The sequence below is a fragment of the Rhincodon typus genome, chromosome 22 (assembly GCF_021869965.1).
Source record: "Rhincodon typus isolate 14 chromosome 22, sRhiTyp1.1, whole genome shotgun sequence".
Classification (NCBI taxonomy): Eukaryota; Metazoa; Chordata; class Chondrichthyes; order Orectolobiformes; family Rhincodontidae; genus Rhincodon; species Rhincodon typus.
The window spans coordinates 40,077,774-40,092,928 of NC_063353.1; the positions used below are offsets into that span (position 1 = coordinate 40,077,774).

The 15,155-nt window shown below is 43.7% G+C and overlaps 1 protein-coding gene across 1 annotated transcript in view; it reads right to left on the bottom strand.

Annotated features, from left to right (window-relative positions):
* Positions 1-368: 368 nt before the first annotated feature.
* LOC109913620 (protein TASOR 2-like) overlaps positions 369-15,155 on the bottom strand; it is a 52,239-nt gene continuing 37,452 nt past the window's right edge. The window contains exons 10-15 of the mRNA XM_020513163.2: positions 11,126-11,226; positions 10,928-11,037; positions 7,147-7,219; positions 6,976-7,050; positions 4,966-5,958; positions 369-1,510 (exon numbers count right to left, since the gene is read on the bottom strand). Of these exons, the coding sequence (XP_020368752.2) occupies positions 369-1,510; positions 4,966-5,958; positions 6,976-7,050; positions 7,147-7,219; positions 10,928-11,037; positions 11,126-11,226 (2,494 nt within the window). The remainder of the gene's footprint in view (positions 1,511-4,965; positions 5,959-6,975; positions 7,051-7,146; positions 7,220-10,927; positions 11,038-11,125; positions 11,227-15,155) is intronic.

The following is a 15,155-nucleotide window of genomic DNA, read 5'->3' on the forward strand; positions in this document are numbered from 1 at the left end:
TCATGCAAACTTGTGTACAATAGATACAACTATGTGCCAACATTGTGCGAAAATTTTAACGCGAGTTAAGAACTGTGTATAAAAGAGGAGACTATAAAACTGTACTTTGGATTCCATCGCTGCCTCAAACCGAGCTACTCCGGACGCTCAATACAGAGGTTATTTTCGACACTCAACTGATCTCGGTCATTATTGGACACAATCCCACAATGGCCTACTCCTACTCCAGTGTTCCTAAATGAGCTTGCTGGGAGATGGTGGGGATCTTTTCCCATTAAGGGCATAAACACACTTCTGTAAGTCAAAATCAAACACAACTGAAAATCGCACTGGCATTAACATCTTCATATCTGAAGGTCACAAACAACTTACCCATGTAAAGCCCGATTCACAGATTTCTCCAGTGAATCGTTTGTATATTTGCTGTCCCACTGGTACAAGTATGGTCCTTTCCATTCAAATGTCACCTTTATAATGTCCTTTTCCTCATACACGCGGCGAGAGCATTGGAACTCTTCATCAAACCTGCTCTGCGATGAATCAGCAACAGTAAAATCAGCAACCTGGTCGTACCTTCCCAATGCACCATTATTCTTCAATGGAGCTGACACAGTGTTTGTATCATTCATCTCACATGGATCTTCACGTCTGAAAGGTAGCACTCTTCCAACTAATGTTCTTTCCTCATCTTTAGAGCCAAGATCAGTCTGTGACTGTGAGGTACGGCTCGTGTTTTGCAAATCCAACACAGCCGAGTCTCTCCTCTCATTCTCGCACGCCCCAGGCTCGCTTTCGGATGGCACAGGGTTAGCAACAGCTGAACACACGGGCTCGCTATCCCTCGGTGGCCGAGAATATGAATGGTCTCCCAAGGGGTGAGAAGTGCGGGGAGTGGCTGAGGATCGGTAAGCAGTATCTCTAGCAACACGAGACTGAGATTTAGGCACCCTGGTGGTTTCAAGCTTAGCGAAAGCTGGGGCTGCAGAAGGAAGACCCTCTAAACTCAATGATGCAGAAGGCGGGGGCAGCCAATTTTCAGAGACTTCTCCCCCACCTTCTTGGTGGTTTTCTGCTGCCATCGACATGATGCTCTGTACCTTTAACTCTGTATTCGGTAAGCAATCACTGTGGTTGTCAATCAAATTGGAGCAATGATTTAATTGCTCATTGCTCCCAACAGACGTGTTCTCGTTGGTGGCACATGTAACACATGCCTGCATAGTCAAAGTGCAGCGCTGCTGAGATGTCGGTACTGTCGCAATAGCAGAATTAATCGCAAGGTCAGCGAGAATATTTAGTGCGTCTGTTTGCCCAACTTTGTTATCGACACCCTCCTGTGATGCCTGCCTTTCCACCTCTGGCATTTTTTTCTCTTGTAACAAACATAAACCAGCACACAAGGATAGCGGCTGCAGGGAGGCAGGCTCATTATCAGAGATGTTTCCTACAATGTTCCAGGTGCAGACGCCATACCGTGAAACCTGCTGCGTGCTTACTCCTGTAACACAAACTGACAGGTTTACGAAAAGTCAGTTGCAATAGGTTAAGTGGGTAACCGTACGTATAACTAAGCAACAGTATCATGCAAGAGGAAGCAGGAAAGAACTCACTTTTCTTTCCTGTTCAGGTAACTGTCTGAAACATCTGGGTCCATCACCATGCACAGTCTATGTTTGACAGTGCCCTGCTCGAAAGTGGCCTGTCACTTTGAAATGATCTCTACGCAGTGATTCATTGCCTCTCAGGAATCTGGGTATACAGTCTTCTTTATTGGACACTTAAGTCCTAGAAAACTAGGGATGGTTTCATTTTCTTTATTCTTTCATGGGAAGTGGGCATTGTCTGCTAGGCACTTGTCGCCCATCCTCAACTGCCCTTAAAACTGAGTGACTTGTGAGGCCGTTTTAGAGTCACCTACATTACTGTGGGTCTGAAATCCCATGCAGACCAGAACAGGTAAGGACAGCAGACTTCCCACCCTAAAGGACATTAGTCCCTAAAGTCCAACCAAGACAATGGAGCGGCGATGGCTTAGTGGTATTATGGCTGAACGTTAATCCAGAGACCCAGATAATGTTCTGGGGACCCAGGTTTGAATCCTGCCATGGCAGATGGTAGAAATTGAATTCAATAAAAGAAAATCTGGAATTAAGAGTCTAATGATGACCCTGAATCCTTTATTGATTGTCATGGGAAAAACCCACCTGGTTTTAGGGAAGGTAACTGCCTACATGTGACTCCAGACCCACAACAACGTGATTGACTCTTAACTGCCCTCTGGTCAAGTAGGGGCGGGCAATAAATGCTGACCTAGCCAGCAATGCCCACACTCCCCAAATGAATAAAGGACAATAAAATTACCTGGAGGACTGTGAGCAGCACTGGGCACTGCACCCCAGGCCAGATATGCTGGCTTCAGAGAGAGTTCAATGTAGATTCACTGGAAGATACCTGGGCTCTAAGTGTTACATTGCAAGAAGCAATGACAAAACCAAGGTTGTAATTCCTTGCATTGAGAAGATTAGGATGTGATTTGATCAAAATACTCAAAATATTAAAGGGGATTGATCTCACAGTCCAAAGGTGTGCAGGTTAGGTGGATTGGCCATGAGAAACTGTCCGCAGTGTCCAGGAATGTGCAGGTCAGTGGATTAACCATGGGAAATGCTGGGGTACAGGGACAGGGTAAGCGGGTGGGGGTGGATGACATGCACTTTGGATGCTCAGTGTGGGCTTGATGAGCCAAATGACCTGCTTCCACACTGTATGACTCTATAGGATGGATGGAGAGAGACTATTTCCACTGGCTGGAAAATCTAGGACTTGGGGACATAGTCTAAAAATAGAACCAGAAATTAAATTATAAAAGACTTCAACACATAAGGTGTGCCGGGGGTATGAAACCTTTCCACAGACGGCAATTCATCCTGGGTCTGTGGGTCTACCTTCAGCACACTGGCTGCAGTGGGTCAAAAAGGCAGCTCACCACCACCTTCTCACTAGGGACAGGCAATAAATGCTGGCCCAACCAACCCAAGCCCCATGAGTATATTAAAAAAATCCCAAATCAATTGTAAAAGTTAAATCTGCGATTGCTAGATTTTTTGTTAATTAAAGGAATTAAGGGATATGACAAAGACAAGTATTGTGTGTCAGGTTGCAGATCACCCACAATCTCACAAAATGACAGAACAGGCTTGAAGAGTGAAAATGATCTCCCTCCTGTCCCTATTTTAGAAGCAGACTACCAAAGTTTTATAAGATGCACACGTCGGAGTATTTTCTGAACCCAAGCTCCGGAACAGCATTGCCAATTTAGACAGACAGACAAGTGGCTAATAGTGGATTGATAGGAAAAAGAGTTCACCTTACCCACCACCATAATCCTGTCTTGGCAACTGTCCAAAGCTGAACGAAATAGGACTCATATTTGATCCTGAATCCTGAGGAGTGGCACGGTGGCTGTGGTTAGCACTGCTGCCTCACAGCGCCAGGGGCCACGAGTTCAATTCCACCCTTGGGTGACTGTCTGTGTGGAGTTTACACATTCTCCCCGTGTCTGCATGGGTTTCCTCTGGGTGTTCTAGATTCCTCCCACAATCCAAAGATGTGCAGGTTAGGTGGACTAATGCTAAATTGCCCACAGTGTGCAGGCTAGGTGGAATAACCATGGGAAATGCAAGGAAGTGGGTTTGGGTGGAATGGCCTTTGGAGGGTCAGTGCGACTCAATGGGCCGAATGGCCTGCCCTCACACTGTAGGGATTCTATGACAGTGTTTATAACCAAAAACCAGACTATCTGACTCTGTCCCTGCCTCAGTTCATCCACTGCAAAACCCTCATCCATGCTTCAGACTTGATTTGTCAGCCTTACAGGTTCTAAATATGGTCATCCACACCTTTGCTGCCCATGTCCAAACTCACACCAAATATCATTTGCCCATCACCAGTGTACTCACTGACATACACTGGTTCCTAAGGAAGCATTGCCTTCATCTTAAAGTTCTTATCTTTGTTTTCAAATACCCTCCACGGCCTCATCCATCCCCAACCTCTATAATCGTCTCCAGTCCCAAATCCACTCTGTGCTCCTCCAATTCTGATCTTGAACTTCCCCAATTTTAATGAATCTACCTTCTGAGGGTCGTGGCTTCAGCTGCCTGGACCATTACAGCCTCTCTGTCTAACTTATTCTCTCTTTCCTCCTTTAAGATATTCTTTAAAACAACTCCTGGAGCAAGCTTTTGGTTACCTGCCCCACCATCTCTCAATGAGGCTTAATGTCATATTTTGTGGTCTCTGGAACACCTCATTATATTAGAGGTGCTGTATAAATAGATAAGTTGTTCTCCTTGGCAAACAGATGAAGATGGCTTCAAGATTTCTGATCCCTACAGAGACACACTGTCTGCATTGATTCTAAACACTGAGAAAAAAAAAACAAAAAAAGAAAAGCAGGTGATATTAATAGAATATGACACTATGACTCTAATATCAGATTTTATATTTTTGAGTGAGGAGGACATTCACTCACAATATCTCCCTGGACCTTTTTTTGTGAGTTGTATCACGATTAATTTAAGCGATAACCAGGTCAGATAGCTGGGTGGCAGACGAGTAGTGCCAACAGTATGTGGTTCTTACAGTTGCTGAGGTTACCAAGAAGAACTCTCCTTGTCACCCTTGCCTCGAGGTGTGGTGATCCTCAGGTTAAACCACCACCCACTGCTTCTCTCTAATGAGAGAGCAGCCCTTGTTAGTATTGGCGACTAGGCCATATATGTTGAATAAAGTGATGATTTTGCCTGTATGTTTGTAACTGTTCCTTCTTTCATATGTCTCCCAAGTTCATGAGAGACAATGTTCTAAATTAATTGTTAGCACAAAAGAACCGAAATGTAACCAGAGTGCAATGCTATCCCCTGTGCTTTATGGCAGTGGTGGGATATTTGAAATTCCCCTTACCAGTTTCAGTGCATTGGCTGTGCACCTTATCCATCGCAGTCATCTCTGTGTCCATGTAGTTGCTGTCTGCTCTTCCTGCTGCAGAGGTTTGAGAGAGCACGGCAGCAGCTTTCAGTCTCTTTGTGTTCACCTCGAGTGGGGCGGGTGTTTCTGTGGGGAAGCCTTTGGCCGACTGCGACAGGGTCCTTTTATTATTGAAAGCAGATCTTGTGGAATATCCCAGACTCGCTGAAGTGGTGCCGGCTGCTTTGCTGCTGACTGCGCGATCGGGACTTGCGAAGATAGTGTCCGGTTTGTTCAATGCACTGGTATGCAAAGCTTTAGCTGCCTTCCTTTTTGCTCTGTTCGAGACTTTGCTCACCGCAATTGGTTTGCTGATCGAGTTAACTCTTCCCACAGTCTTGCCTGGTTCACCACTTGCTTGGGTCTGCAGCATGGACTTTACCGTTATCCCAGGCTGAGAAGGCGCACTTGGCACTGGCAAGCTCACTGGCAGGGCATCTTTTCCTTGAACCTTTTTGACTCTTGATGCCCTCTTTACCCGTTGGATCCCAGCATTAGGGGGCTGCGGTTCTGAGATACCAGAATGGCACAAGACCTTAGGCCTGCCGCCAGAGTTTTGGCAAAGCTTGAGAGCATTCCCCTTAAGTTTCAAGACTCTTGACACAGGAAGTAAGTAGCTTGCGGGTTCGGCAAAGTAAGGAGCGAGTTGGGAAAGTCTGGTTTGCCAGGAGTGTCCAGGAATTGGCGGCTGTCCTTTGTTTGGCCGTGCCCCCACAGAAATTAGGGAATGATTGCCTACAGCGACACCTGTTTGTTTGGACTGCTTTGGAGTCGTTTTGAAATATTGCACAAGTTGATCCTCAACCACTTTGTTCCATGGAGTTGCCGGTGTGTCAGTGGATGTCAGACCCGTGGTCACAGCGTACGTATAACCAGGAAGCAGCGGAGTTATCCTATTCTGGGAAAGTGTGCATATCACCCGATTTGTTTCTGAATTATGAGAAAAAGCTACATTAATCAAAAGTACAGCAAACATATCATCAACATCTCAATGTTTAATACATTCTGCATTATTTTTGGGAACCTATTAATGAGATGTTCAAGTAGCTGAAAACAACACATTAATCTCGTAGTTATCTAACTGCTTGCATACACTTCTGTACCTCCTCAGAATTCCATTGGTCTATATACCTGCTTATGAGCCAATCAGGACACAGCAATTTTTTTGGAGCACTCCACAAACAGCGCCCCCACTGGATCAGTTAGTCAAGGCAAAACTCAGGTTAGACCTTAAGTCATAGCAGCAGAAGCATGTCATTCAGCCCATCAGTGCTTCCCCTCAATTCAGTGAGATCACAGCTGATCTGATAATCCTCAACTCCACATTCCTGCCTTATCCCCACAACACTTCCCTTACAGATTAAAAATCTCTCACCCTTGAATATACTTAAAGGCCCCTTCATGCCAATTGCAGCCAACAACAGTTTCTGCAACTATTCTGGTCACCCAGGAGGGGATGGAATATCAGTCATGGCTTCTTACACCTGATTGTAAACCATTAAACTTTAATTGGAAAGTGTAGGGAATAAGCAGGGGTAGCATTAGGCAGGACTGCAATATCTTCCTATAGTTCAAAGGTCAACCAGTTCTCACTGTCTCACAGATGAGGAAGCCATTATTTACACAAGTCATGGGTGAGGAATGGTAGCTGCTCAGCTGCACAGCATGAAGCAATGTTTCCAGGAGAGCAGCGGGTGATTATTAAGGGAAAAGAACAAAAGGTTTTCACTTATATCCTGTCTCAGGTGGATAGTGAATGTTTAAACCCACACCATCCACCGAAAATGATCAAATGGCAACTCAATGAAAACGAAAATGGATTGGGTTTATCAGCAAACTTAACGTCACGCCCAAAGAGCTTAATAATATTGTTGGTCCTGAGGAGCAGAGAAAAGGTTGACCTTTGTTATAATGAGCAAAAGACAGAAAGCAAAAACGAGTTGGTACCTTTGAGGTGAGAAATTCTGGGTGTTTTGAAAATGAACACAGCTTGCACTGTATCATGAGCAGTCTGGCTGCTTCCTGCATGATGTGAAAGAAAATATCCATTATCCTAACAGAACAACTTCTCAACTCAGTTATTCAAACATTTAACTGTCACGTTCTCTATTTCCTTACCATTGGCAGGACTGGAAACAGAATCGTTGAACAATATGAGTAGCCCCTGATCGTTTAAGTGCTTTACAACTGCCTGGGGGAAAAACAAACATAGACATTCCACTGAAATTCCAAGTGTGTAAACACACAAATATGGAAAAGGGGGCTGAAAACATACTTGAGATAAACAAGGACTTATATTTAGACAGCATCTTGAATATAACAAAAATACCCAGAAATCTTAGAGAAAGAACACAAAAACTTTAACTTTAAATTACAGATAATTCAGAATAGTTACGGGGTAATGCACAGCTTCTGCAGAAACTCATCTGAGAAAATGGGTGTTTGTTTCTAGTCAAAGAGATACACAGCATGGAAACAGACCCTTCGGCCCAACTTGTCTATGCTGACCAGATATCCTAAATAAATCTAGTCTCATTTGCCAGTACTTGGCCCATATCCCTCTAAACCCTTCCTATTCATATACCCATCCAGATGCTTTTTAAATGTTCTAATTGTACCAGCCTCCACCCCTTCCTCTGGCAGCTCATTCCATACATGCACCACTCTTTGCATGAAAATGTTGCTCCTTAGCTCCCTTTTAAATCTTTCCCCTCACACTTTAAACCTATGCCCTCTAATTTTTAGACATCCCCACCCTGAGGAAAAGTCCTTGGCCATTCACCCTATCCATGCCCCTCATGATTTTATAAATCTCTACAAGTTCAACCCTCAGTCTCCGATGCTCCAATTCACCTCGCCCGCATAACTTTGGACTGTTGAAGGAAACTGATGTAGACGCAGGGAGAATATGCAAACTCCATAGTTCCCCTGAAGGTGGAATTGAAGCCAGGTCCCCAGTACAGTGAGACACCAGCCTCTGCCCAGATCTCAAACCCTCCAACCCTGGCAACATTCTTGTAAATATTTTCTGAACGCTTTCAAGTTTCACAACATCCTTAATGCCATTTTGAAATGGGAATATAATAATGTAAAAGTCTGCTGTGTTTGCCTTCACCAGTCTCCTTGGCCTGGAAGTTATTTGGCAAGAGTCTGAATTTCACAGGTAATGAGTGCTTTATGAAGGTAATCAGCAGAATTCAGCATTTTCATTCTCAGTAAAATAGCAGAACATGACTGTCGGTCTGGTCAGCACTGCTGAGTAATTTCACAGAATCCCTACAGTATGGAAGCAGGCCATTCAGCCCATCGAATCCACTCCAAAGAGCATCCCACCCAGACCCACCCTCCTACCCTATCCCTGTAACCCCTACATTTCCCATGGCCAATCCACCTATCCTGCACATCCCATCACAATGGCCAATTCACCTAGCCTGCACATCCCTGGACACAATGGGCAATTTAGCATGGCCAATTCACCTCGCCCGTACAACTTTGGACTGTTGGAGGAAACTGACGTAGATGCAGGGAGAATATGCAAACTCCACAGTACCCCGAGGGTGGAATCGAAGCCAGGTCCCCAGTACAGTGAGACACCAGTGCTAACCACTGAGCCACTGTACTGCCCTGGAGGTCTCAATGTAAACCGAATCATTTCATTCATTCTACATTCAGAATCATAGAAAATCGGGGCAACAATGGGACCACAAGGCCCATCATGTCTGTTAATGGAGCAGTCCCATATCCCTGCTTAACCATCACCCTCTAATGTCCCACAGCGACAAGTCCCTGACCAACACCCTTCCAAAATTCTTTGAGTCAGTGTCCACTGTATCTTTAGCTGGTGCATCCTGATCCTGAGAAAACGTCTCCTTCCCTTTACTTCACAATCTTTTGCCAACAACTTTAGGTCCACAGCCTTTTTGTTTTATTCATTAATGAGATAAGGGTGTCACTGGTTAGGCCAGCATTTATTGCCCATCCCTAATTGCAGGGTGACTAGCTGCCTCATGTTGTACAGGACTGTCCCGTTCTTTCACTGTTTCTGCTGCATCCTGTATTTCCAGTTGAGCAATGTGGGAGACCAGCGGGAGCCTCCTCTTTGCCTCTGAGGTTTGCTCTGAGAATGTGCACTGGGCTCCTGCCATCAGCCACCAGGGAGGAGAGTGGGACTGCAAGTGACGACAGATCAGAGACACAAGTTCCCCAAGCTGCGGTTTCCAATCCAGTACCGTAGCTATGATGCCCCCATCTCGTGTCTGGGGAGGGACCTCTCCTAATTCCACAAGCAGCCTAGGGTACTCTTAAAGCTACTCACCTCCAGGAGAATTGTTCAACTGGTGCATCATAAGGAAACACTACATCTGTGTTTGGTTGGCGCTGGTTGAAAAACAAAAAAGTTGGCAGGTTCACTGGAAACATAGCACCAGGAGCATGACATTCAGCCCCTCAAACCTGTTCCAACATTCAATGAGAGTTCTGAGGAAGGGTCACCGGACCCGAAACGTTAACTTTGTTTTTTCCTTCACAGATGTTGCCAGGCCTGCTGGGCTTTTCCAGCAACTTTGTTTTTGTTCCTGATTTACAGCATCTGCAGTTCTTTCAGTTTTTTTCAATGAGGTCATGGCTGGTCTGTGTTTTAACTTCCTGCCTTTAATCCACAGCGCTTAATATCTTTACTTAACGAAAAATTATCTAGCTCAGAATTAAAATTAACCTCTGATTTCACATCAACTGCTATTTGTGGAAGAGAGTTCCAAATCTCCACCACCCTTTGTATGTAGAAGTGTTTCCTAATATCTCTCCTGAACCACGCCCCCTGGTTCTAAAATCCCCAAACAGTGAAACCAGACCCAGGTAATGTCCTGGGGACCCAGGTTCAAATCCTGAAACAGCAAATGGTGGAATTTGAATTCAATAATAATCTGGAATTAAGAGTCTGGCAATGACCATGAAACCACTGTCAGGAAAAACCCATCTGGTTCACTAATGTCAATTAGCAAAGTAAACTGCTGGTCTGGCCTGCATGTGACTCCAGACCCACAACAATTTGGCTGACACTTAACTGCCCTCTGGGCAATTAGGGATGGCCGATAAATGCTGACCTGGCCAGAGATGCCCACACCCATGAATGAATAAAATATTTTCTTAAAACAGACAATGTGGAACATGACAAGTTCCTTTCTAAATCAACCACAAAATTATTTCAGGAAGTGACTCTGTACTTTCCTAAAGCAACTTTAAATCATTAAACCAAGTTCTAAAAGGTACTGACCCTTAAAGGGGCACTGCAACAAAAGTCAAATGTTCTTCATTAGCAATTCAAGATAAAATGCTATTATGGAGCCGAATAATGGACTCCATTCCAAGGATACCAATGGCCACAACTGTCTGCTTAGTATCTCTACTGTGCGGAGACAGGCCATTCGGCCCAACAAGTCCACACCAACTCTCTGAAGAGCATCCCATCCAGACTCATCCCTCTACCCTATCCCTGTATATCCCCTGGCTAACGCACCTACTCCTGGACACTATGGGCAATTTAGCATGACTACTCCACCTATGGACAAAGAACATCTTTGGGAGAAAACCAGGGCACTCAGGTCCCTGGTACTGTGAGGCGGCAGTGCTAACCGCCGAGCCACCGTGCCATCTCTTCATATGTGCTCACGTGAAACCCTAATACCTTCCACTAGCATACAATAAAACAGAATTAATACCAATAACTAACAGGGCTTCAGATGAACATTTGACTTGAAATACGGAAGTTCCAGCAATGCAGCACTCCTGCAACACATTAGCACCATAAATCTCCAGAGGTGAAATTGTCATTATTTATCCAAAGTGGAGAACCACCAAATGCCTGTAGCTCACAATGATCACAAGGGTGTCCAACTCTTACCAGCTTCTTTTCCTCCAATTTATTTATCAAAGGATCCAGCCAAGTAGCTTCTCCTCCCTCTAAGTCTGCCACCAGTTCATACCAACTGCAATATAAACCTTCCAAGCAAACTGAGGAAAAAGCAGAAACAGTAGAATCAATTTTTCAGCCAAACATCTTAGTGTAGCTTAACATGTGGAGCTGATCAAATTTAATTACCTTCTTTAAGTTTGTAATTTTCTTTTTCAAAAACACCCTGAGGCAGTTTGCTTTTTAGTTCGCCAATGCTCATCACGTACTCAATTTCAAGCTTTGTTGGTCTAAGCAAAAAGATACAGCAGATGAAAAATGTTAATACTTAGCAGAAGTGAAGCATAATCAATACGTTATTTTTTGAAGAAAATACAACAGGTCAATCTGCATTACACTTCTATGTTGCAAATCATTCACAAATTGCACAGCACTTTGTGAAGTTTATCTACACTCAGACATGCAATTCTTCTTTTTCAGACTGGGGCTTCACTGACGGAGGAGAGTTGGTGGGGATGGCAGGGCGGAGGTATCTGACATTGTCTCTGATCAGCCACTTCAAGATGTTGATTTGAAGGCTGAAGGAACTGGGCAGACAAGGACATAAGAAATAGGGGCAAAATAGCTCATGCCCAGTGACTGCTAGACCATTCAACATGATGCCTCAACAGTGGGGCTGATAGTGACAACTAACTCCGAAGATAGACCCTGCTCCTCAAACATGTCTTGTGAAATGAAAGGTGGCTTTTTCCAAATCCAGGGAAAAGAATTCTCCATCAAAATGTTGAAACAAGTAGTTTGGTTTGTTCTTTTCCAACCTGCTATTGGCTGTGATACAATCCTCATTGTCCATGGTGCTGGTGTGAATTGGGGACCACTTTTTCACAAGATGGAGTCATTACACCTTGCTCAGTAGTGTAGTCCAATTACAATCTATCTAATATGTACTTTAATATTAAAAAAACACTTGCATTTATTTAGCATTTTTCACAATCACCAGACATCTCAAAGAGCTTTATATCAAATGAAAAACTTGTCGAACTGCAGGAAATGAGGTTTCCAATTTGCATATAGCAAACTTCCTTAAGAAGTACAGAAACATAGAAAACAGGAGCAGTAGGCTATTCAGCACTTTGAACCTGCTCTGCCATTCAATAATATCATGGCTGATCATTCCATTCAGTACCCTGTTCCCACCTCCTCCCCATACTCTTTGATCCCTTTAGTCTGAAGAATGGTATCTAACTCCTCTTTAAAAACATTCAATGTTTTGGCCTCAAATGCATTCTGTAGCACAAAATCCCACAGGCTCACCACTCTCTGGGTGAAGCAATTTCTCCTCATCTCAGTCCAAAACAGCTTAGCCCATATCCTTAGACTGTGATACCTGGTTCTGGACTCCTTGGTCATCCAGAACACCCTTCCAGAGTACACGATGTCTAGTCCTATTAGAATTCTATAGGTATGAGTCCTCCCGCCACAGACTTCTAAACTGCAGTTTACATAGGTGTGGTCTGGCTTATGTCCTGTACATTTGCAGCAAGACAACAAGTAATGTGATAACGACCATAATCTCTTTCAGTTATGTTGACTGGGGATACCGTATCACCATGGGATCTTTTATGTCCACCCAAGACGGAACAGGATCCCTGCTTAATTGTCTCAACCAAACATGGGCACCTCTGACAGCGAAGTACAGCACTCGAATGTCAGCCTTAAGTTCAAGCCTCATAACATATTTAATATCCTTTCAGAAATGGACACTTTCAAAAAAACAGAATCAAAAGATGTATGTAGAAAAAAAATTCACATGCACATCTATGTGCCAAAGATGTCTGTACATTTCAATTAACTCTTCGTTGTGTCCTATTACTGTCATTGATCAGAATATCTTTTTGCACACTAATTTTTTAATCTTCCAGATTGTGGCATAGTGTCAGGAGGCTGTGAGTTTGATAGCTGAGACTATACACATACAGGGACTGAGCTAGCATTGGTCCCAGCAATACTGATATCCTTGCAGCACTTTGCATGTTCAATACCTACAGGACTTAGTGCAGAAACTCCAAACCTCTCCCAAAGTGATATAGGAAGAACCTCAATTCCTATGGCAACAGGGTCACTACCAATGCAGTTATCTCTCTTTGTAACTGTAGTCATTGGAACAAGGGCCAGGTGGATCTCTGACTATGAGATCCTTGATTGAGGTTGTTAATCTGAGCCAGTTTGGCTGACAGATATAAACAGAAGATTCACAGACTCTTCTCACTCTAGGGACTGGCTCTGAGCTAGGTGGTCAGAGTCCATATACTGTGCATGTGTAACTAAAAGGTGATTTGGTGATAGGATTCTGGCCTCTGTGCAGTTACTTGAGTAACTGACATGCTGGGCTCAGGATCATCCATCTCCTTCAACAGCACCTTCCATACCCATGATCTCTACGATCAAGTCCTGGGGGATTGGAGGATTGCAAATGTGATGCCATTGTTTAAAAAAAGGAGCAAAGGATAACACAGGGAACTACAGAAAAAAAGACTGCAAGAACTGCGGATGCCGGAAATCTGAAACAAAATCATGAAATTGCTGGAAAATCTCAGCAGATCTGGCAGCTGTGGAGAGAAAGCAGAGTTAATGTTTCAGGTCCAGTGACCCTTAGAACAGAAAGGGAAACTATAGACCTGTCAGCTTGACATCAGTTGTGGGAAAACTGAATGAGGCCATAATACAGGATAAGATGCACTTAGAGAAAAATACATTAATACTAGACAGTCAACAAGTCTTTGTCAAGGGCAGATCATGTCTGACAAATTTAATTGAGTTTTTTGATGAGGTGACACAGGCAGTGGATGAGGGTAATGCTGTGAATTTTGTATATTTGGACTTTATTAAACATTTGATAGGGTGCCATGTGGCAGCTTAGAAATGTTTGGGATTGATGGGTCCTAGGCAGCATAGATTAGAAGTTGGCTAAAGTATAAGAAACAAAGGGTAGGTATAGAATGGAATTTCTCAGACTGGAGATGAGTTGAAAGTGGTTTTTCCCATGGATCAGCTTTGGGAGCCTTGCTTCTTCTGATTTATATAAACAATTAGGAGATGGGTGTTGAGAGAAAAATCTCGAATTTTGCAGATAGTACTAAGCTCAAGAGAACCCGTGAATTGTAAAGATGATGCTGAACGACTTCAGAGGAACATTTGACAAGTTGGCCAAAATGGGCAGACACCTGGCAAATGAATTTTAATGCAGAGAAATGTGAGATAATGCATTTTGGTAGAAGAAACATGGAGAGACAATACAGGCTCAATGGTTTAACTTTGAGGCGAGTACAAGAGCAGAGGGACCTCAGGGTTCACATACACGATTCTCTGAAGGTGGCCAGGCAAGTTGAAATGGTTATTAATAAGGCTTATAGGGTCCTTGGGTTTATAAACAGAGACATAGAATAGAAAAGCAGTGATGTTACTTCAGTGTTGTGTTCCATTATTTAAAGAAGGAGCCCTGGAGAGAGTGCAAAGGAGATCCACTAGAATGATATCAGGAATGAGCGGTTTTAGACACAGGAAGTGATTAGAGAAATTGGGCTATTCTCCTTGAAGCGGAGAAAATCATGAATAATTTTGACAGGGTAAAGAAGGATCTTCTGTTTCAACTAGTTGTCAGTAACTAGGGATCACAATTTCAAGATTGCCAACAAGAGAGTGAGAGGAGGAGAAACTTCTTTACTCAGAGTTATTAGGATTTGGAAATGTGCCGCCATTTCTGAAGATTTCTGAGGAAGGGTCCTGACCCGAAATGTCAGCTTTCCTGCTCCTCTGATGCTGCCTGGCCTGCTGTGTTCATCCAGCTCCACACCTTGTTATCTCTGACTCCAGCGTCTGCAGTTCTTGCTATCTCAATTATTAAAGACTGGTAAATGTTATAATAGTCTGGTGATGTTACTATAGATTGCTGATGGATATATATTTGAATGTGATGAATTTAGAGAGCAATGGAGATAGAAAAAGGAGAGTGGGACTAGCTAGGTAGCTGTTCTGGGAGCTGATACAGACACAGTGGGTCAAATGGCCTCCTTCTGTACTGTAAAATTCAATGATTTTATAACAAGGGCAGCAGATGCATTTAAACATTACCACCTGCAAGCTCTTCTGTAAACCACACACCATCCTGGCATATGGACTGGCCCTTCACTGTCACTCAGTCAAAATCCAGGAACCTCTC